At 37.8% G+C, this 25,284-nt stretch overlaps 1 protein-coding gene across 1 annotated transcript in view; it reads right to left on the reverse strand.

The window, feature by feature from the left end:
• Positions 1-25,284, reverse strand: part of LOC122400328 (hemicentin-2) — a 531,816-nt gene that overhangs the window by 143,169 nt on the left and 363,363 nt on the right. Inside the window, exon 7 of the mRNA XM_043401723.1 lies at positions 14,324-14,446. Within this exon, the coding sequence (XP_043257658.1) occupies positions 14,324-14,446 (123 nt within the window). The remainder of the gene's footprint in view (positions 1-14,323; positions 14,447-25,284) is intronic.

The raw sequence follows: 25,284 nt of genomic DNA on the forward strand, positions 1-25,284 counted from the left end.
AAATGATTTTAATTACAATTATTTTGTTAACAACTGTTTATTATAACCATTTTTATGACGCCATTTCAGTTTTATGTATTTTATGTATTAAGTTCCAACTTGACAACTGAGTAATTTAGTAGTATAACTCGGGTTTCTAATAATTATATCTTGAAATCTAGAAGGGAGCAACAATTATTTTTTGTTGTAATATGCTCGTGACTTCGTTCATAATATACTTTGGGGTTAATTGAAATTGATAAAGGAACATAACTTCACAGATATCCGATGGGTTTAAAGTATGTCAAAGCAGAAACGTTGAGTGTTGTAGTATACAGTTACTCTTACTCGTATTCGTACACTATAATGGTCATTCACTATAAATGAAAATGTTGGAAATGTTTCTCATTACCATGTTGGCAAACATGCGTATGTTGGAGGTATTTCCTTTTACCTCGTTGGCAGGCATGCGCGCCGTCTTTTGTTTTAGTATAGTATAACACTGGGCAGTCGCAGTACCAGTACGATGTATGCAACGATACGTGCCATATGCATTAAACGTAACCTAAAATATATGTGTCGTTTATTGTCCATTTCTATAACCTCTGTTACAGAAAAGAAACTCGTTTCCAATTATTTTTACTTTTGTTTGTTAGACTGTGTTGCAAAGTAATTTTTTTCTAATAGAGAGATGCAATATAAACAGTATACAATAATTTCAACAAAACGATCACCCACTCAAGTAACTATTTATTCAAACACAAATCCTTAAACTCAATGTGTGAAAAAATGGACTTGTACCACTTTCAATAACAACTTCATTTATAGTGAATCACCACTATAGTGTACCAGTGTGGAAGTAACTGTGTATGTACACTCTTACATGTTTCACTTTAGTTAAACAAAAAACATTCGAATGAATTGAAAATGAACTACCTTCGATATCTTTGCATCTACGAACGCGATAAGAATTACAAGAAAATCACAAACATACAAAGTTTGAATTTTACATCAATTTAAGTAAAACTATATTTTGTTAATCATGTTTAGGCATAACACGAAGATTAATCCAACTCCAAAAACAACCGTTTTATTCATTTTACCTATTTCTCATCTGCCAATAATTCGTTCTTACTGTTATTTTCACTACTAGTTGTATTCTTAGCTTTGTTTACTTTATTTCTAGGTAGATATTTCGGGAAAGATTCTTCCTGGAGCGAAATCTTGCTAATTTCTTTAGCTCACACGTTAGTGTATTTAGAATCTCAGGTAAACCATAGATATCAGAAGAAACAGATATTTTATAATCGCGAAAAGAATTGCATCCCTCGATCGAGCGACGTTGCAATACTCGTACAAAACTTCTTTCGTCGTCACGTGCCGCGCATTCGCAATTATTTCCAGTTCCTCAAGTCCCTCACCCCCCACCCCCGTTCCCGAGATTTATACGTCTGGAAAAAAAGCTCGGTTCCGTGAAACTATCAAAAAGGGTACTTGGAATCGCGCAATATTACACGCTCTCGACGTTGGAAAAAAACTGCAGTTACCGTGATATATATCGCTCGAAGACGAATGGTCAAAATATCTACGGAGCTCTCTCTCTCGGGGTGATAAAGGGCGCTTTGAAGGAAAGCGAACGTGCTCTCTCGATACCTCGAGGCATCCGGATTGGTACGTTTAATAAGAGCGCACCCGTTCCGAAAAGAAATTCGGATGGCGGGAACGGTGGGTCGCGGGGGTTGGGACGGGCCACAGGGGTTGGAAACGCAGAGCCAAAAGCGAGGCAAGACGAGCCAGGGGGTGGGGGTTGGAGTAGAGACAGGGGAAGGATGTGGTTGGAAGGAGCCATCGCCCGGAGCGGGTACGTGCTCCAAAGGATATTAAAATATTTTAATTGCAATGGATTTCGCGGAACGCTACGAAGAATTTTATTCGAAATTACTCGATCGAGTCTATGAATAAGGATTACGCTTTGCTTGCCTCTGTACCGAAACGTACAGCCCCGATATCCAGAACGTCCAGAACAGCGTGGTAGAAATAATTTAATATTTAATGGGATAACCCGTGGCGTGTGTACTCGGGAACGACGAGACACGATTTATCGAACGTTGCCGTTCCGTCATTAACCGGAATCGTCGATTTTTCTGTCGCCAGCGAGATTTGCCGGCCAATTTCCTGGACAATCTCGTCCCTCGTAATGCGACGAAGAAGGAATTACCCCCTCCTCGGATAAATTCGTTCGCCGGAGTTATCATCCGCCGTTCATCGGTGGTCTGACCCGGAAGTATAGTAAAACCTCCATTTTCCGAACCGAGTACTTACGCAGGCCTCGTTCAAGACGATTACGGATCTCAACTTCGTGCAAACAGGATCGCGATAAATTTATATGCACCGATGTATTCGATTAACGAATATCAATAGTTGCGAATAAATCGAAAGGAAGATTTCTTTTTTCATTTCTACGTTACAAATTTTAGAATTCAAATATTTTGTTTCGTCGTAGATATCTGAACTGATAAATTTAAGTTTACACTTAATTACACTTAGTTAGAGTAGATATCTCAAATGATAATATCTAAGTTTACACTACGTGGTTAGTGCTATATTTACAAAATCAATAAAGAACGTAGCCTTAATATACTCGTTTACTTAATATATTAACGTTTCTCGAGTTAGAGATGAGCATTCACTGATTAGAAAAATTATCTGAACGAAAAATTTAATAAAATAACTTTGAATTTATTCATTGGACAAAGTTTCGATTAATGGAAGTATTATTCAATTTTTTACACGATTAAAATTATTATTTTAACATTTTTGGAGTTTCAGGCCCCCTTCGGTACCACTCGAAGCCAAAGTATTTAGTCTTAAAATCAAAATTAAAATAAATGAAACGAACCCATGTTTAGCCACTAAAATAATAAAAAAAAATATTTGAAAAATTATGTAAGAAAGTGGCTAAAATCCTGAGAGTTCTCGCTTGGTGGATCATTCTTTGAAACAGTTCTACGTTGAACTATAATTGTATTTAATCCAAACAACCGAACGATCCGTCTTGTAAAATAATCCGAGACGTTGTTTCTCGCGTGCAATTTGCTGGAGGCTTAAGAATTCCCTGTTTAGAATTCTTTCCGGTAATAATTCTGCACATCGTTCGGTAATAACAGGTCGTTCATCATATTTCTTATCACTCTCACCTAGCTGATCGCGGCGGAAAGTGACGGGTGCAGCTGCTCTCAGCATTTCGTGTAACTCAATAACGAGGCTAACGAGCCTCGTACGATTAACTCGGAGCACGATAAATTCCATCGCTTTCACTTCTCGAAATAGAATTCATCGGGCAGAACGCGCCCGTTGCCTTCCGGTTTGATCATGGGACGCGATGTTAGCTTCCTCGCTTTGTCGCGAACATATTTGACAGTATCGCGGGAGCAAAAACATTATATTTTTCTCGACTCTTCGTTCGTTTCGTGCTCAGCTTACAGGGTTTCCCAATAACTATTAATTTTTATTCGCTTTTTCGAGCCACTGTTACACATTGCGTTGAAATCATTAAAATTTATTATAAAAATTCTTATTCGATACGAACTACGTTTAGTGCACTCGAGAAAATGAAAATTTATAATTCGTGGTTTAGTGAATCTATTAAGTTTTATCAGGAAGTATGAATGTGATCTTTTTATCAAATTCCCCTTCTTAAACCGAACAAACTCTATACAAACAGCTTCCTTCGATCTTTATTAACTGAAGGAATAACTGAGTCTATACATTTGAACTGGATTTACTTTGCAGTCTGTAGATACAGACTTTAATTTTAACTTTACCAGCTTCGGGAAGCTCGAGATTGAAATACTTAGCATTCCGGAAACAACGTCTTCGTTATTCATAAGAAAGATGAGAACGAAAAACGAACACGTGATAAAATAGTTACACTATTAAACGGATTCGAACATTCTGAAACTTTCAACGTTTTCCATGGAAAGTAAACAGTGGAGGCGGTTTTATAATATTCAAGAATTTTTAAGAGTATAAGTATAAGTAACCAAAAGCTTTAATCTTCTGTACACAGTGGTCAAATTTTTGGATTTATATTAATTTTGTATATCTGTATATAAGGTTATTTATTTAACATTCAGCTGAACGTCAACTAAGAACTAAATTGGGATAAATAGTACTTTTAAATGTCCTATCATGTTTGTTGGGTATAAACAGCATGTTTCAGTGTTGTTCAAAGCTCTCATTTGCGATGCCTTCTAGTGGACACTTTGCACGATTCTATTTAACCGTTTTAAACAGTCGTCGTTATTTATTCGTTTTAACAATGCTGTACGTTTTGAGGTTAACCTGACAACTTTGGTCCGAACTAACACATACAAGTATACAAATGCTGATCAAAATCGAGTGTCATGCTTCGACAAGGCAACATACCAAAGTGTAAATCTTTTAAACTGTTTATACAGTCGATTTCCTTGTTCAAAACAACAAATAATTTAAACAATTACATAATTGTTCTATTTTTAATAGTTACTCAGATATTTGTCAAAATAGCTTTTCCCAAATTAAAAAAATATATGTCAAATATTTTCACGAGGACGTCATATTTAAATTTCACGAATATCGGTGAAATTAACTCTTCAGTATCTTCTCTTCTGCGGCGAATTAAATTGTGAAAATGAGAGGTCGGTGAGGGTTAATTTATTCAGCGGCAATTTTCACTTCTTTAACATGCACGGTTCTCGATAAAAAAAAGTATGTGTCAAATATTTCCACTTTGGACAGCATCGTATTTAAATTGCACGCATATTGATGATTGACACTTTGGTAACTTCTCTTCTGCAACGAATTAAATTGTGAAAATGAGAGGATGGTTGAAAATTAATTTTGAAGATTAGATGACAAAGACAATAATCCAGATAGAACTCTCGAATTTTAACGAGACTGTAAAATGAGAATAATTATTCGTATAGAATTAAATTCACCTGGTATATGACTAATAACGATCAAATTTATAACTCTATTGTTACAGCTTATGCTCTTATTATAATTTTGTTTATAGTTACCCCTTTTTTAATTGGTGGATTTGGTAATTGATTGATTCCTTTAATTGGAGCTCCAGATATAGCATTGTTACAACTACAAATTGTTGATATACTAGTTTCCAATTGTCTAGAAATAGTTTCACTTTCATAGACAATTTGATGGGTTTGGTCTGGCAGTCAACGATTCTCTACAAAAAAAATGTGTATGAAATATTTCCACGAGGCCATCATAATTCACGAATATCAGTGATCGACACCAGTTCTCTTCTTCGACGAATTAAGTTGTGAAAACAAATGGAGGGGCGAGGGTTAATTTATTTATGGAACGCTACAGTCGCCAGGCGATCGATTTTCGTGGAAGCGGGGAATATTTCCTGGCCACCTCGTGGATTATTCCTATTACTTTAACCGCGAGAGCCTCGCAACGAGATCGAACCACGGCGCTATCGTAACTTTAACGGATACTTTAGCGGGCGGTACGCGGACGAAGGGGTCGATCCGCGAACGTCGGCGAGTTCGAAAAACGCGCACCTTCGTAAAAAGCATGCCAGCCGATGCGTTTAACGGATGTAATGGCCCCCGGCTCGTTTAAACCGCGCCGTCTAATCAAGAAAGTGGTCTCACCGGGTTCGCGAACCCCGCCGTCAGAAGCCTGGCCATCCCCCGCGTACCAAGAGTTGCCTCTGATCGACGACGAATAAAGGAAATAATACCGCGGCGAGCTTTTATCCGCCACCGACGGCGAGCAAAAAGCAACATCGTTACCGATCCTCCAACCACGGGCTGTAAATCCTTTCCATGGATCGTGCCCGGGCGAAAGGTGTAGCCGCTCGACCTACGCCCCGGCCACCCCCGCTGGAAAAAGTCTGGTAACTGTTACGCGAGAGTTCGGGGACGAAAGAAAACGGCATCGAATTTCTCTGGCCGGGAGAAGAATTCAACTATCGGACTCGAGCCGGACACCGACCAACGTCTGGGAAGTGCTGTGGAAATTGTTGGGAAACTTCTCCCTGTCGATGGTAGGGGGGTGGGACATCGACCGGTTTTTAGACGTCTCGCGGACTTTTAGAGCTTTTTTCGGGGCCACGGAATCCGCGTGCACCCGATCGTTCGTTACATTTTCCGGATTTCCTTGTGGGAAAGGGAAAGTGTCGGGCATACAGTGTGCCACAAAAGCGAACATGGACGTTTTTAATTTTCAATTGGACTGGTTTACCATTTCTAGTTGAATTATTGACCGTCTGTAATAGACTGCGGATGTTTATGGAAATGCATATGTTTCTAGGAAATAGATGAAAGAGTGAAACCTAAATAGAAGTTTGTCTCATCACTAGAGGTCCTTAAATATATATTTTTTATTTTGCATATGTTTTCTATATTTTTTATAAGAACATATGTTGAAACATACTGCATATGTCATGTATGTTTATTGCATTTTTTTGCATAAAATTAATGCTCATATGGGCTTTCGAACATCTATTTCAGTATATTACTTTAACGTTTGTATACGATAGTCATGGCAGAAATCACAGCACCGCTATTTATATATTTTGTGTTTCTAGTTAATGGTAACAGTTCATAGATGCTACGAATAGTATTAATCAGTAATTCTGAAATATTTTTGGCAGATAGGTTCTACGAAAACGAATTTTCTGTGGTCAGATTGTTAGAGAACCTAAAACAATTACAGCATGCTACTTCAGCAAAATTCAAATATGCCCTAATTACATCTTGTAATGTTGAGCGTTCGTTCTCAGCTTATAAATTGACTGTAAGCGATGAACGTCATCAACTAACTCTTGACAATATTGAAGAAATACTCGTAACATATTGTAATTTAAATTATAATTGATTATTATTATTTTTGAGTAATAAAATTATTTGAACATATTTTGAATATATTTTGCATATTCCTGTATATTTTGGCATATTATTGATACATATTTGACATATGTCACTTACATATTTTGATATTGTATATTGACATAAACATCCGCAGTCTAGTAATAGCTAATGTCAGATAATCAGCGACTTGTGTCCAAAAGGACCCCTGCAGGCCTCTACTGACCACTGATGACCATTTCTGATATACCTGGCAACGTATAATGATTACTACTGGTTTGTTTCTGCTGGTCACTGCTGACCACTGATGACCACTCCTGATATTTCTGACAACGTATAACGATTACTACTGGCTACTGGTTGTCTCTGCTTGGGAATGCGTTTTCCATTATTAGGTAGTAAGAATCGTCATTATAAAAGGAAAAATAAAGGCTCAAGTTTGCCTGGGCTTGACAACGGAAACAATAATAGTGGTATTCAAAGAATCCCATTTGTCAGCGTGGTATTCTCAGCGCCAAATTTTAAAAAAATGGAACAAAACTTAACGCTTTGGAAATGCGTTTCCCATTATTAAGTAGTAAGAATCGTCATTATGAAAGGAAAAATAAAGGCTCGAGATTGCCTGGACTTGTCGAAAGAAACAATAATAGTAGTATCCAAAGAATCCCATTTGTCAGCGTGGTGTTCTCAGCGCCAATTTTTAAGGAAATGGAACAGAACTTAACGCTTTGGAAATGAGTTTTCCATTATTAAGTAGTAAGAATAATCATTATAAAAGGCAAAATAAAGGCTCAAGTTTGCCTGGACTTGACGAAAGAAACAATAATAGTGGTATCCAAAGAATCCCCCTTGCCAGCATGATGTTCCCAGCGTCAACTTTTTAAAGAAATGGAACAAAACTTAACACTTTGAGAATGAGTTTTCCATTATTAAATAGTAAGAATCGTCATTATAAAAGGAAAAATAAAGGTTCATGTTTGCCTAGACTTGACCACACAAACAATAATAATGGTATCCAAAGAATCCTATTTGCCAACATGTTCCCAGCATCTCCCGATAGCGCGCAATAAAATCCCCAGAAGGAAATCGAAAAACCGTCAGCGGCGTTCGTATCGAGCGGCTCGTTTGCTATCGTCAACCGGTGCTCGCGAATCGTGCAATCAAGTTGCAAATCATGCATGCCGAACCGGACGAGTCGTTATCGCCGATGGCGAAGCGTAGAGCGAATCAAGGCTAACACGATGCGTACGCCTCGTGCATCACACTCTGGAGAGAATGAATCTGCCGGCGTGTCCTCTCCTGGAACAACGTTGCACGGAGACTCGTAGGCGAAAAGTACGTCCATTAAAACAAACGTTAATTCCCATGGTAGGACGCGTAACGGCTCGCGGCGCGGCCATTACCCGGAGCTATACATATACGTGTACCTGGGCGTATATATACGCGCATTACGTGGGAACCGGCTCTGGGGGGGTTGTGACATACGCGACGCTGAATTTGAATCTGGGTCAAGGGGTTGCGCCATGTTGGATAGTTCGAAAGAATCGAACAAAATTTGTTTCCATAAATTGATAGACTCGGGAGTCTTAAAAATGGGGAGTGGGTTGGTTCTTGGTATTTGCAATTTAAACCATTGATTAAATCACGGAATTCTGCGATAAAGTGACCGAAGTTTCCTTTCCGGTACGACGATGGATATTACGAGAAAGTTTAGAAACGTGGAAAACATTATTTCGATTATACATTACACCTACACAATTTAATACTTGGACACATGGTACTTGGTAATTGTGGTTTATTTGATTGAAATTGTGTTTTCGATTTTTCTGATCCTTAATGCGTTAAAGCACATCTTCCAGTTTAACGAAAAATTAATTATTGTGGAGAAAATATTCGTGAAATTTACACTCGTTATAAAGTTGCCCAACCTTAGTTACTAAGTGAATAAGCAAAACAAAGTAATATCAAATACATTACTTATACGTAAGAGAAATTAACATTGCATGTATGAAGAAATTTAAAAAATAAAAAGACAATTCAATTACATATTTAAGTATATTTTTATTTTTTATTTTAATTCCTATTTATTCGTTATTTACAAAATTAACACAAAATACTGTGGTCTGCTTACAAATGTTTAAATCGACTCTCTTTAATTTTCAGCCGAATCGAAGACTGAATGACAATTTGAATCGATCATTTGAACCATTTGCATTAGTTAATAAAAGCCCAATTGCTTTCAACCGTGTTCCAAGTAGAATTTTAGAGGTTTCTACTAATGAATTCAACCGTACTAGTGAGCAGAAATATGAATACCTTCAAAGTCAGACGTTCCTAATAATGACAGCTGTTAAGGGAGAGATAATGACATTGGCGTCAATTTATTTCGTACAGCGGACACTAGAAAAAACGCTGTTTATAGAAAAAATACGAAAATTATTCAAATCTTCTGCTTTCTTGACACTAAGAGAAAAGATAAATCTTGCAAATGAAGTCTTTGAAACGTACGCGATGAAGTACACAATTTATTCACCACAACTACGTTTTCACTTTATTTTTACTTTTCTTGATTCTTCCTTTGATGTTACATAAAATGCTTTTTTACTATTTGACCCTTTTCCTCCTCCTCTTGCAGTAGCAGTTTTATTTTATTTATGTAAGAAAAACATAGTACTTTACTTTTCTTTATGTGAGAGGAAGGTATTTAACAAAATAAAATATATTATTATACGTTTCTTTTTAAAGATCTTGGTACCATAACATTATATGCTATTATCATCATAATTTCTGTTCCACCATAACCAGTACCACTGTTTTTCAACCATTATGTTACAAGTAAGCTCTTCTTTTCTCTTAATAACTTAATTCTAAAGATGTCTCGATTTGTTTCGTCGCTGATATTATTTGTAATTTATTACATTTAATAATCTAGACTTTATTCATCGCGTATATTTCAAGGACTCTGTCAACAGAATTTATCTCTGTTCTTTGTACCAACATGGGGAAAAACTTGGATATATTTTCTAATTATCCATTCACGAAGGAACGAGCAAATAATTCTTCTAATGGTATTAAAACGATATTAAGGTTACTACACCTTCCATGATCCAAATCTTCTCTTTCGATGGTCCAAAAAACAATCAAAATGAATTTCTATCCTGCTCGTTGGGAACTGTTGAATTTATCTCGCGTCTGTTGCCAAGAACGAGTGAAGTAGAAATCTTGAACTTCTCTAAGGAATAGACTTTCAACGTGGAATTAATGCAGACATCTTTGTAGCTTCTAGAGCAATACGGAAACGTTTTGCTTCAGCCGATGTTTTGTCCGAATATAAAGGCACCCTTTGCGATAACTTCGTATTTCTTATCTTATTTACCCGAATACATTTAACTCGGGCAATGCAATCGCCAAATAAATAAACGAAACTTTATTCGATACAGCATATTCTCATTTGGGCCAATTATTGCACGTAAACTTTCTAAGTATTCTGATCGCCAATATAATTTCTAATACAACGCCAAAATTTTGGATTCAATTTTCATGCTAAAAGTGGATAAATATGTATTGAAATATTAACTATAGTTTGTTTAAATGCCAGTTATAGTTCACACTGTCGTACGAGTTTCGACTCGAGCAAGGAGTGGGGATGACTCGTGGACATACAAGCGGACAGATTCGTGGTCATATAAGCGGACACTACTGTATTTTACGTTCTATCGCTATCGAGAACCTCGTGAACCATTCAGACCTGCACTCAGGGATCCTCTCGCACAAGAGATAGAAAATTGCTCCTTTCGCGAGAACGTTTCTCAACTTTCAACGTTTTTCTTCAAATTTATAACGAGTATCGTAAATCTTGGCACGGTTAAGCTGCAATATTTTGGCTTCCGTTAACGTCTTATCACGACGCGACGAAACGCTGTTATACCGGGAAGTGCATTGGAATTCAAGGATCCCCCAAGAAGCTCAAAGGCGCGCAGAGAGGAAGAGGAGTGTCCGGAACGAGTAAAGGGGGAATTATAGGAAGGCTTTAAATATTTATCAAGCCGTAGGACAGTCTGCCGGCGGCGAGCTTGACAAAGAACAAGAGACTGCTAATGAATCCAGTCGGCCGGCAATAATTCTTTGTTCCCGTTCTCCGCCGGCGAATTGAAATAGAATTTCAAGGAACGTAACGGCGGCCCTCAAACTTTTCCATTTACGGTTTCATTAAATCGACGCGCGGCATTTACGGGATCGATTTACTTTGACGCTGATCGCCAATCAAATTATTCACTTAACGATCTTCCCTCGCGTTTCGAAACGAAAAACATAGTCGATATTTAGAATTTACTTACGAAGACAAATTTTTTCTTACGTGTTCTTCGCAACAAGAAAATAAATTTAAAAGGGGTTGTATATTTGAAGTTATATTTTCGATGTTATTCGTGTCCTTTTCATTGTTTGAAAGAACATTACTGACATACACGGTGTTCGGTCACCCCTGGGGAAAAATTTAATGCGAGATTCTAGAGGCCAAAATAAGACGAAAATCATAAATACTAATTTGTTGATGGAAGCTTCGTTAAAAAGTTATTAACGTTTAGAGTTCCGCCCGAACTGAATTTTTTTCGAGAAAGTGGGTAGGATTTCGGGGGTAGGTCTATTCACCTAAAATTATTGTAATTGACCCCGGTAATCGAAAATAATTTTTCCAGAAAGATTTGAAATTAATTAATTTTGTCGAAAAATTTCACACATTGTCGAAGTTTTTTCTCGAAAGTGGGTAGGAATTCGAGTGTATACCTAATGACCAAAACCGATTGTAATTGACCCCGGCAATCGAAAATAATTTTCTCAGAACGATTTGAAATTTTTTTTTCGTCAAAAAATTTAGGTCGATGTTTCTTAAAAATTTATTTTTCATTTTTAATATATTTGTTTAACGCTGTACAGAAAAGTTGTTTAATACTTTTTTGGAGATACTCATGAACTCTACTTCCTCATAAAATTTCAATCCAATATAGTCGGTATTCTAGGAGTTACGGCCGTCTGAAAATTGGAGCACTTTTATGGGGTTTTTCTCAATTTACGGGGTGCAGGAACAACTTTTCGAATATTCATAGAATTTCTACATATTCTGCTCTAAAATACGCGTTGTTTGCATTTTGAAACATTGAAATCCTTCGATCCGTTCAAAAGTTATGATGTTTTAAACATACGCGTGAAATTTCAGGGAAACATATCAATGGATGGTGAGACATTACATTTTTAGTAAGGAATTTTTTTCTCGATAGTAGGTAGGATTTTGAGGGTATGTCTATTAACCAAAGATGCTTGTAATTGACTCCTGTAACTAAATATAATTTTTTTAGTGTGATTTGAAATTTTTTAATTTCGTCTAAAAATTTCAGTACCTACTCGAATTTTTTTCTCGAAACTGGGTAGGATATCAGGGATATGTGTATTCACCAAAAGTAATTGTAATTGAGTCCCGCAACCAAAAATAATTTTTTCACAATGATTTGAAATTTTTTAATTTAATTTTTTAATAACTTTTTAATGAAGCCTCAGTCAAGAAATTGATATTCTTGATTTTCGTCTTATTTTGGCCTCTAGAATCTCCCATTAAAATTTTTCCTAAGGATGGCTGAACACCCTCTATGGAAAACATATTTAACGTATCGAGAATTTTATAGTAGTTCAGTCAGTGATTTGAACCGACAAATATGAATAGATTGTTACTCTATACGAGAGTATCTTTTATCTGAACTTGACGAAATTAAGGAAACATTAAACTTCTACTTAAACAAATGTATTCGAGATTAAAGACTAGTGGTACCGAAAAATCGAGATCAGCTTGGACGAATGTTTCCAAAATCTTTGGTGAACACTCGGTTCAATATAACGCTCCTCGTTGTTGATGGAAGTCTGGGCGGAAAGTGAACGTTAAGCGGTTAGCTGGCCGAATTCGTCGAAACACGAATATAATGTATCGCCGTGGAAGTTTCTTCTTCGACTCTCTTCTTCTCCCTTTTAATCGGGAAGTTCGTTTCCTCCGGAATGGTGGCGCGTCGCTGTACCGACCGCTTCGGCATTGAAAATATCGATTGCCGGTCGGGGGGTTGGGAGGGAAAAATGCGACGAACGAATTCGAGCGAACCAACGACGTTTGCGTTGGTACAAGGAGATTTCCAATTATCGAGAATAAGTCGGCAAAACGCTTGGAAAGCGAAATCTCCGCGGGGTTCCCATTGATTCCGATGAAAAGATAGGGGGAAAAAAATAAAAAATTGAAAAAAAGTGGGAGGGGGGAAAGAAAGAAGCGAACCGTGGCGCAGAATTTTAATCTTGACGGAGCATTCACAACACGGGATTAGAGGGGAGAAAGACGAGCCACGAAAGATAATGTCTGCCGCGTGTACTTATCTTCGATGAGTGAAAGGGGGGGACAGATTATTTATTGTTCCGGCACCAGTACGCTCGCGATAGTCCTCTATCTGCTCCAGTATTGGGTAATATGATTATACGATTTATCGCTTTGTTTACTGATGACTAGGAAGCCGGGAGGAAGAATGAGACTAATAGGGCGGAAATTAATATTAAGAGGGGCTGAAAGATAACCGGGAGGAAAAAATATTAAAAACGACCATCGAGAGTGTGCCTCTCTTGCTTAATTTCCTTCGTTATATTTCTTGATAGTATTGTGAAATATTGTTTACAGCCAGCACTGTGAAAATGTCAAAAAATTGTAGAATTTAAATACCCCTTTCAATGAAGATGGTTTTAAGTTCTGGGGAGTAGAAAGTTCAAGCTTTGAAAGGATTTCATTTTTACAAAGTTACGATAGTTCGAAGACTCAGCTAAAATAGTTTTGTCGTAGTAAGAATGATTTTAGAAAAATTATTCACCATGTTTCTCCGATCTATAAATTCCTGGACTTTCTAAAAAAAAAGAAAAAACGTTTTTAACAACAGAAGAACATCGAAAACTTCGTCCAAGATTTTATCGATCTTCGGGATGAGGATTTCTATGCACATGGAATAAATGTTCCTCTATTATATTGGTAAATGTGTGTTGAACGTAATGGTGCTTCTTTTGTTAGGAGGGAAAAATGTATCGAAGCGATCGCTCTACAACGTATTGCACAAAATACATTTCCTTATTCAGCTGATAAAATAACATTGTCGCGTGATATTTGGAACTTTAGACCCGTTTCACCATGCCCTTGTTTATATTAGAAATACGTAACTTTTGGCTTACGGAACCATATTTGATTTCAAGGTGGATTCGACGGCCCTATATCGCGAGGTCGTTTGAAATCGTTTAAAATCACGAACGGGTTTTAGATATTTCACGGTTCATTTGCTTCGAATTAGGTCACGTTTTCGTTACGTTGCAACCGAACGATATCGCGAAATATTTTCACCGTCAAGCCGTGCAGGCAACGAAACATCGAATTCGCCGTCATTGTTGTCACTTACCCCGCTGCCAGATCGGCGTGCTGGCCGGATTGCTGTCCACCTCGCATTTCAGGCTGACGGACATCCCCTCGACGACCGGAATTCCAAAACCGGGTAAACGCGTTATCGCGAACGACGGAGTATCTGAAACAGGGATTAAGCTATTACTGTCAGCGCCACCGGGTATCGATAGCTGTGTCGATTCCATCGAGTCGACGAAAGATAAGAATGTAATCACGTGTTTTATTTTTTTTTTTTTCGAACGACAATAAGAAATATTTTACATCCTAACTAAATATTAGAAGCCAATTTTAATTATTAAAGGAAGATGAACGAGGAACAACGAAATTACAATTACACACCAAGTTAATCATTTGGTTTTCGATCGAATTTGATATACAGGGTGTTCGGCCACCCTTGGAAAAACTTTTAATGGGAGATTCTAGGGGCCAAAATAAGACAAAATCAAGAATATCAATAACTTGATTGAGGCTTCGTTAAAAAGTTATTAAAAAATTAAATTAAAAAATTTCAAATCATTCTGGAAAAATTATTTTCGAATGGATCTAAAAAAATTATTTTTGGTTGTACGGGTCAATTACAATTATTTTTGGTCAATAGACATACCTCCGAATTCCTACGCAGTTTCGAGAAAAAAATTCCTTTCCGAAAATATAATGTTTGACCATACATTGACATGTTTCACTGAAATTTCATGCGTATCTTTAAAACATCATAACTCCTGAACGAATCGGATGATTTTAAAGTTTAAAAATGCAAACGACGCGTATTTTGGTGAAGAATATGTAGAAATTCTAAAAATATTGGAAAAGTTGATCCTTGAGCCCGCAAAATAAGAAAAACCCCATAAAAATGGTCCAATTTGCAAACAGCCATAATTCCTACAATAGTCAATATATTTAAATGATACTTTTTTCTGAAGTAGAGCTCATGGGTACCTCCAAAAAAGTATTAGACAACTTTTCTGTAGGATGTCAAACAAAATTATTAAAAATCAAAAATGAATTTTTAAGAAAAATCGACAGGGGTGCCTAAATTCCTCGACTAAATTAAGAAATTTTAAATCGTTCTAGAAAAATCATTTCTAGTTACAGAGGTCAATTACAATCATCTTTCGTGAATACACATACCCTCGAATTCCTATCCACTTTTGAGAAAAAAATTCAGTACAGGCGGGACTTTAAACGTTAATAACTTTTTAACGAAGCCTCAGTTAACAAATTAGTAATCTTAATTTTCGTCTTATTTTGGCCTCTAGAATCTCCCATTAAAATTTTCCCCCGAATTCACCTTGTATATCTAATAATTTTATACCCTAACTTAATATTAGGAGCTAATTTTAATTATTAAATTCAGATAAACATGAAACAACGAAATTACAATAACGAGGTTGATCATTTGGTTTTCGATCAAGTTTGTTATTTATTTAAATAAGCAAAAATTTGTTGCACGAGCTGAAATATTGAAAATATTTTGTAATCAGGGTAAAGAGTTTATTGCACATTTTCGAATTAATTTTGTAGCGTAACGAAACACTCTGTGGACATTCGACGAATGAACACGACGTATTTCGATTTGACATAATCGAGTTCAGAGTCCTCGTAAATATTAATACTCGTCCAGTGTTGTTATATTGTTTATCAATGTACGTTGCACTGCTGGAACTGTACCCCTATTCCACTCTCTTAGGCCAGGGCTTAATGCCTTAACGCAAATTGCATAATAATGTGGCATTGCGAAATTTCCGTGCTAGGTGGCCTAGAACGTAGGCTTTGGAAACAGGATTTGAAACGTGTTCTCTATAGAAACAAGTTTAGTTTAGCCCGTAATGCCCGGAGCCTTCAAAATAGCCACGGAATAACAATTGCGACCGCGTCGTTAAATTACCATTACTTCGTGTTATCGATCACCATTTCGCACACTTTACTTGTCGACTTAACTGAAAATCTTGTCAGAAAGGCCTCCTCGATGGGGATAAAAACACCGAATAATTTGACACGGTTGTTAGTTTCCGAGATAAAAATTTATTCCTCCGACTCGTTTTAGATTCAACGACAAAGAAATGCAAAAAGTCCTGCGATTTTTAAACAAATTTGAAACTAGAAAAATGACGATTAATACTTTCTAAAATATTCCCATTTGGAGACGATCATTTTAGGCAATATTTAAACTAAAAAATTATTATGTAACTATAGAGCAAGGATTTAAAAATTTTGTCCATTATGAACATAATATAACTTTCTACGCAATAATTTTTATTGCATGTTCCTTGTTGCCCATTGTTTCGAATAATCTTCTTAAAATTTGACACACATATGAAATAGATCTCCCTCTATCGTATTTGTAAGTCCTGTGCTTATAATAGTTATATATTACTCCTGTTATTTATTAAAAATCAGAACATCACGAAGTAGTTTGCACGGGTGCAAATGGACCCAAGTAACCTTGGGAGAGGATTGAATGTCGGGACTTTGGGTACCCGTTAAAAATGTCTCGTTCAACGTGGACGTTTAAACGTTTTCTGACGTGTAAACACTCGGGTACACGTCGTTACCGTTATATCGTCCGAAAACTCGTTTGCCCGAGTCCAATTACCTATCCGCCGAACCAACGACGCGCGTATTCGAGACTTTAAATCGGCCGCGTCGCTTGTAAAAAGCCAAAACAAAGGCGAAAACGGCGGGGCTCTGTAATAACTGAAACGAGCTGGGAGGAAACGAGGACGGTGGACATCAAACCTACTAATCGGCCAAACGGAACTACGCCTCTGACGAACGAGCCGCCACACCTCCACACCCTCCATCCCCACGCCTTCGTCCAACATCCTAGTGTACCGCGAGCGTTCCTTCCGCGTCATTAACGACCGACCTCGAACCGGGCGACAGAACTCCCTCGTATCCAGATCGTCGACAGTGTACACGTAACGGAATTCCTCGGTGAGAACGACGAAGCCGATGGCATCCGACGAGCGAGCAAACCGCAGTTTCGAGGCCACGAGTAATTAACGAACAGGGGGAAGACAGTGAAGATTTTACGATCGCCAGCGCCCGCGTTCTCGTTAAAAAGTCTCGCTTTTTCTACGATGATACCGCGTACGTTGCAGGATAGAAGTTGGCGCCTCCTCGCGTGAAATCATACGCCCCCGCGACGCCGACTCGGAACTTGTAATATTGTCCATTTACGATGATTATCATCTCCATCATGTTCTCGATCAAATTTGTCGAGATACAAATGTGGAGATTTTTAAACTATCTATCGAGTTCGAGTCTATATTAATGGACGAAATGATGAGTACACTGTTCATATTACGCGTCAAATAATACCCCTGATGTCAACTTAAAGCATCTAATATATTTGTCCACTAACGATGGCTATCATCCTCATATTTTTCATTCTTTTATTGAGTTCGAGTCTATATTAATGGACGAAACGATGAGTACACTGTTGATGTTACCAGTGAAATTATATCCCCGTGAGGCCGGCTTGAAACTTGTAATATCGTCCACCTACGATGGTTATCATCCCCCTTATATTTTTCATCAACTTTGTTGAGATACAAATGTGGCGATCTTTAATCCTTCTATCAGATTCGAGTCTATATTAATGGACGAAACGATGAGTATACTGTTGATGTTACCCGTGAAATTATATCTCCGTGAGGTCAATTTAGAGCTTGCAATATTGTCCACCTACAATGTCTGTGTTATCATCTACCTTATATTCTCGATCAAATTTGTTGAGATACAAATGTGGCGATCTTTAATCCTTCTATCAGATTCGAGTCTATATTAATGGACACAACGATGAGTACACTGTTGATGTTACCCGTGAAATTATATCCCCGTGAGGCCAACTTGGAGCTTGCTATATTGTCCATCTACAATGTCTGTGTTATCATCTACCTTATATTCTCGATCAAATTTGTTGAGATACAAATGTGGCGATCTTTAATCCTTCTATCAGGTTCGAGTCTATATTAATGGACGAAACGATGAGTACACTGTTGATGTTACCCGTGAAATTATATCCCCGTGAGGCCAACTTAGAGCTTGCAATATTGTCCACCTACAATGTCTATGTTATCATCTACCATATATTCTCGATCAAATTTGTTGAAATACAAATATGGCGATCCTTAATCCCTCTATCGAGTTCGCGTCTACACTGATGAACAAAATGATGATACACGTAAAATACGCAAACATATGTTCAACATACAAGTAATACGTATAATAAACATAGAACTCGTATAGAACTCGTGTTCAGGCTATCGTGACATTTAAAAAAAGAAAATAGACAATTTGATTCTGGTCTGTTGTATATTTATCAATAACAGTATTTGAGAAATATAATTATTTAACTACCTAAATATTTTTGTCAAATGATCCTAATAATGATTTCAAAGCATTCTATACTCCGAAACTAATAAAAAGAAAATTTACAGAAATTCTATTTAACTCAAAATTGTATAACTATGATCTCCCAGTATATATTATCGATAAAAACCCGTAACATTCGATCGAAGAAACCATTAACCGTTCGAAGTCACCAGTTAATGGCGCACAAATAGTTTTCTGTTTGTGTACCATTCCAACGACAAAATCACAAACTTTGTCTTTTCCTTCGGCTTCCACAGTAGTGTAACCGCTTAATACCATGGTTGGCGAGCAGCTGGCGCGAGAGGGGGGCGGTGTGTCGAGGTCGCGAAATAAATTGGTGGCCCCTGGAAACGAGGGTGGGCCGAGAAACGAAGAAAGAGAACCCCGAAGAGGAATCCGAGATCGGGCGAGAAGAAAACTCGCGGCGAAGGCGGAAACGCGAGAGGGTAGAGGAGGGGAAGAAGAAAAAAGGAGCGAGAGGCTTTTCCTCGCTCCGACCACCGGATGGCTCCAAGTTATTCACTCGGCTATAATAGTGCGGTGCTGAGACAATGCAAGCTTAATGAAAGCTACCCCCCCTTCCTCTTTTCGCCCGCCACCTCACTCCGTCTCCTCTTCGTTTCTCTTTCCAGTCGCGTTTCTCCGTGCCACTCGTGGCTCTTACTCGACGCCAACACCGACGCCGACGCCGCTGTAGTCCCAGCGCAGTCGCGTAAACACCCAAACAAAGCAAACAATGAGACACAGAAGTGTCCCACAGACCTCGATCGCTTAATGAGAACTTTAAGGCGCCTCCGCAAACTATCAGTCTGTCTGTTTCAGACAGCACCGGCGCGCACGGATAGATCCGCGCTCGTGTTGTCGTGCACGATAGTGCACGATCGAATTTCATTAAAATCTGCACGGATAAATTTCCACGATCTGTCGCGAGAATCACGGGGCTCGACGAAACTCGACTCAACGGAGGAGAAAAGAGAATCGATCGCATTCAAGTAAGTACGCATAGGGGTCGCGAGGAAATAATAATCATGCGATAGGGAAACTGTTCATCTTTTGTAATTTTTACCTTTTTGGAAATGGTACGATTAACTTCTTAAGACAATGCTGTTCCCCACGCGAGTACATTGGAATTAAGTTTTCGATGATTGAATTATAATGTTTCTTAAAGATATAATACACATACTTTAACTTCAACAATTTGCTTCAATAATTGATAATTTAATTGAGTATGATATATTTTAAAGCACGGTACTGACATACTGAGATTAAAGGTTCTAAAAAATTACGAGGATTCGGATTGGCATGTTAAAGGGAGCATCTGGCATATTTATTTAAATGAAAAGCAAACTTTCATTTTCAATTCATACCTGACACTGGCGTATCAAAAACAAAAACTGTATATTCTGTCTGTGTATTGGTAACACTGTTATAAAACGTTGTAAAGGCGAAAAGAGTGTGAAACAAAACGTATGAAAACGATCATTTAATTCAAACGGTGAGCGAGTGAGCCATTATAGTGGCGAGTCGTTCAGAAAGATAACATCCACGAAATCCACTATAGTGGCGCGTCGTTCAGAAAGATGACATCCGCAAAAGTCACTATAGTGGTGCATCGTGCCTAAGAGTTTAAAACAAGTCACGATTCGGTACTGAAACTAGTATTTTTTAAGAGCTTCTAAACTAAGAATAATCTTTAATTTAGTCTATTTTGTTCCTCGATGAAAAAAATGTTTCTTTATCGATTTCAATGATATTTAAATATCATGAAGAATTTTGAATTCATTTGCAAGGAGAGTAATGGCTCTGGTTAGTCGACATTGATTTTCAACGTATCGTTTTAGCCTCCCTTAACCGAATTGCCAACAGCGGAGAAATTTGCAATTTCCATTCGCGTTGCGTATCGCCGGGGAAGCCTTATATATTCGCTCGCCACGGTTTGCTCGGTGCCCGATAAATCGTACGTCTGGGACTCGTTCGACGCGAAATTCTTGCTCTATTTCCCGTTTCCTATATAATTCCTCTTACCGCCGGTCATGAATTAACGCAAGACGGAACGGCGGCAGATTTTTGCTCGACGCGCGAGCGCCTCGGCACCTTGGAAACGGATAAAGCGAGAAAGAGTGTCCCTTCAAAGAAATTTTTCCTACCGTTGCTGCTGCCGGAATGCTCGTAAACCTTACACGGGCCGTTAAGCAAACCTATACACCGTCCAAGGGAAAAAGGGGTTTTGCGAGGTTGTTCGCCGAGAAAGTTGCGCGCCGCTACGCGGAGAAGAACGAACCAACGAATTCGACTGCGGCTTTCCAGACGCCTGTAATTTGTATCGCGAGATAGCTATTGCCGGCGACCATTCCACGGTCAAAGGAAATCCCAGTGGCCAGGAATTTTTACAGAAAAAAACCGCCAGGAAAATAGCGGGGGTGGAACGAATCGCGAACGATCGTTGTTACGATCAATCGTTGGACTTTGATTCGCGAAACGTCTGTAATAACAAAATTATTTAACACCGTGAGTACCAGAGGTACTTTTAATGCGTTCCTTACGATCATGATCACATCTGCAACACGATGCAAACGAGACTATTGTGTCGTCTATCATAAACAGTCCAAATTTCTCGATATTATACTATATTGAGTATGTCTTGTAGAATAGTGAAACAGTGGATGGGTATAGTTGATTAAGTATAGTATATAGTATAGTTGAAAATAGAGGAATGATTAGATTCTGAAAATGATCAAAGCAGCAAGAATATTGTGGAATTAAAAAATATCGTTTACTATGTCTTTATAAAGATGTAAGGGCCGCTTGAAAGGGTTGAAAGTCCAAATTATACTACATCGAGTATATCTTGTAGAATAGTGAAAAAGTGGATGGGTCTAGTTGATTAATTATAGTATATAGTATAGTTGAAAATAGAGGAATGATTAGATTCTAAAAATGATCAAACCAACAAGAATATTGTGGAATTATAAATATCGTCCACTACGTCTTTCTAAAGGTATAAGAGCCACTTTAAAGGTTTGAAAGTCCAAATTTAGAACGACGAACCATTCGATATCAATTTGTATCGAGTTTCAGCTCTGTATCTAAACTTGGAGGCGGGATCGAAAGGCAAAAATTAAAAATCTCGTGTTTGACCAATTTCCCGCATCATGTTGCATGAAATATTTAAAAAAAAATCAGAGGAATTTTAGCAACCAAAGCAGATTTTGTGGAATTTTTTTCAGATTTTTCTCTTGCAAATTCAAGCTGCAAAAACTGAAAAAGCGCGGAAAAATATTGGAAAAAATGCTGACATTTCATCGAAGAAATTCGGATGAATGATTATATGTTTGGAGAATTTTTATTTTTAACCCTTTCACTCGTGGCTATTTCTTTCGCACGATTGCTTTCAATTTACCCAGTTTATGCAGTAAAAGACTCCCCTTTAATGCGAACGTGTTAGAATACAGTGATAACACCGCAATGATTGTTGCTTAGACGACTGAGGGGAAAGGGAAGGAAGAGGATACGATTTTGCTCGTTCCCCTTGAGGGTTGATGCAGGACTTGTATGAGCCACAAACGGGTGGTCTGTGGTCCTAACTCCATTAGTCAAGGTCAACAGTTAACCTCAATATGGAGGGAAGCTGAGTGCTTTGAGACTTGGAACACGATACTTGCGAAACGAGACGGCCACTTTGATCGTCTTGTCGCTCATTGGTGTACACATCCTTTGGTCTGGGACAAAGTCTATTGGTTCTTTGCTACAGTCAGATGGACCCAGATTTGACGTCAGATTCAAGATAGCTTTACATTCGTGAATAAAAGCAAGTCGCGTGCTTACGATCTAACAGTATGGTCAATACGTTCGTTATAACGCAGAGGGATCTAATATACTTCATCTGTTACTATTGAGTTAAGGTAATGAAACCGAATGATTTAAACGCGCAAAGTAAACTTATTTATTAAACTTGGAAAAGGCATAACGAAACATGTGATTGCACAATAAACGATACGTATTACAACAGTTACTTCCAACCTATCAATTTCTTTTTAAGAAAGGGATTTGCGATTTTTAAACTCACGAGAGTATAGACGTTGCTGGAATATCGAGGAATTCTAACAATATACGCAGAAACGCGTAGTTTCGGTTCGATCGATTCGAGAAAAAATTACTATCGTGTCGTTGGCAATAAAAGATTAATTGAGTGCTCTGTTCAGGACGAAACATCTTGTCGAAGATGGCGGAATGTGTTTCCGTGGGACGTGGATTACTGGGACAGCTCGCAATCGTTCCCTCGTAACCAAGTTTAAGTTCTAGTTTATTGGATCAGCGTTGACCGTACAAGGGAGGCTAAGCCTCGGAAATGCGTACGACGTCCGAAGCGTCGAACGAACGTTACGGCCGGTTGGTACCCCTGGCCACCGTATAAATGCTATCGTCCACTTTGTCGAGCGAAACGTCGAAGAACGCTTATTTCGAGTGACTCGTTTCCCAGGCAAAATACAAGGGTTTGTTCGAATTAATAGAGTTCGGGTCGAGGTCAAACTGTTTCCAAGGAACTTTATGCCCACGGTATTAACAGAGTTCACGATAAAATAGACGGAGCAGACGTCGATCGACGTCATAGAGTTTACTGCCGCTCTGAAGCGTATAAAAATCTCTTAAACAACATTCCACTTTGACCTTAACTTCCGACAGATACAGGTAGAGTCGTTTTATAAATAGTTTTAATACAGAGTAGCCAGATTTGTTTAATGTAAATAATATTCTTGATTTATATTTATTATTATTGTAATTTTGTCGCTACACTGATTGGTACAATTTGTACTTTGAAATTTCATTACATTAAGTATCATTATTTGCCTTCTTTGTAGATTTCCATTAAGTGGATCTTGTACTGTAAAACGCATCGTTTTATGTTCTCATTGGTATTTTTTATGAAAAACTATACAAATTCTTGTATCGGGGTTTTGCATATACATTTCTTACTCTTTCAGTAATATTCACAAATTTTTGCAACGAAAAATAGTAAAAATTTTAAGAAAAAGTGTTCTAATAGCTTCCATGATTCTAGCCATTCTGTATGTTTAAGTCAAAAAAATGAAAATGACTCTTAATTAGGATAGATTTTTCTATAGCCGGTACTGAAAGGAAAAAAATTGATAATTAAAAAAATGACAACATTTCAAAGTTGAAATATCCAATTTTTTCTTATTTTTAACTTTATCAGGCTAAAAAAAAAGTAGAAAGAATAATGATTTTAACTTCATTCTAGTACGAGATATAGAGACACATGTACTGAAAGTACAAGCTAAATTTGAACTAAATCTTGAAATATTATGGAAAACAATTTAGAGAAAAACGCATCTAAACAGAAGGATCAAACAGTTATGGTTCAACCAAGCAATATGTACACCTTCGTTAATTTTAGAAGTTCGATGATATGCTTTTGCATACATATTTCTAAAACTATATCCTTTAAGAAAGTGGAAAAAAAGAAATGTCGAATATTTTGGCGGTTTACAGTAAAAGACCCCCTTAAGACAACGAAGAAGTGAATACAAGAAAATATAAAAATCTTCAAGATCACGTAAAATAAACGTAGTTAAAAATCGTGTAATGCGGATGAACGTTTCACGGAGCATTTTAGAAAATTTTTCTAGCGATCGCTTGTAACGTCGTATAAACGTAGCACAATATTTTTTAACGCCCTGCGAAATATTGGACGCATAAAGTGCGCTAACGCGGGAGGAAATCGAAGGAGTAGCGATAAAGCACGTAGCCCACGGATGGGATAAGGGGAACGCGAATCACCGATCCTGCAAACGCAAGTGACTCCGAGCAAGTAGTAAATTGTAATCGAAAGTTCATGCAGTTTCTCGGTCTTAACTTTGTAGTTATCCTCCAAGGTATTACCCGGGAACCGTGGCAGCTTTCCTACCTGGCTAAGCAGTCTCCTGTTTCTACCTAATTACCAAGTATCAAGTAAGCTTCATAAAGCTGCTATTAATCTTGCTCAAGTGTGCGGGAAGACCGAAATCCACAAGGTACGCAGGATCATTTCTAACGTTCGCGCGATCTGTCGAGGGATAACGTCGCCCCCGGTGACCGACCATTCTGCAATCGCCTTTCGCGTTTAATAATTCTTTCGCTCTGTCAAGAGAAAGACCACGTATCCCGAAAAAAAAGATACGAGCGATCGTAGAGCTCAAGTGTGATTATTTTATCCAGCTTTGAAACTTCCACGACTCTGATCATCTTTAATATCCTTTTATACATATCTTCACGGATACGTAATTACTCTTTATAAAGTTCGTCCTTTGGGACAGTCTCGAAAGGAAGGAAATTTTCCTCGCTTTATGTGACTTTCAACGCTCAGGTTGTCTTTGAGGCACGTTGCTTATATGCAATTTCATTTAAAAGGAAATATCCTGTCATACAGTAGCTTTAACGAAAAGGAAATACTGCAAAGGGATCCTGCACATACATTTTCGTTACATTTTTAAGCATTGGTTATGGCTGCAAAAATACGGTACAACTTTATGTTTGTTGCAAATATTACGATTAATATATACCTACATACATACATATAGAACC

The sequence above is a fragment of the Colletes gigas genome, unplaced genomic scaffold, assembly GCF_013123115.1.
Source record: "Colletes gigas isolate AHSC1104 unplaced genomic scaffold, ASM1312311v1 Colletes_gigas_Sc00017, whole genome shotgun sequence".
In the NCBI taxonomy this organism is placed as follows: domain Eukaryota; kingdom Metazoa; phylum Arthropoda; class Insecta; order Hymenoptera; family Colletidae; genus Colletes; species Colletes gigas.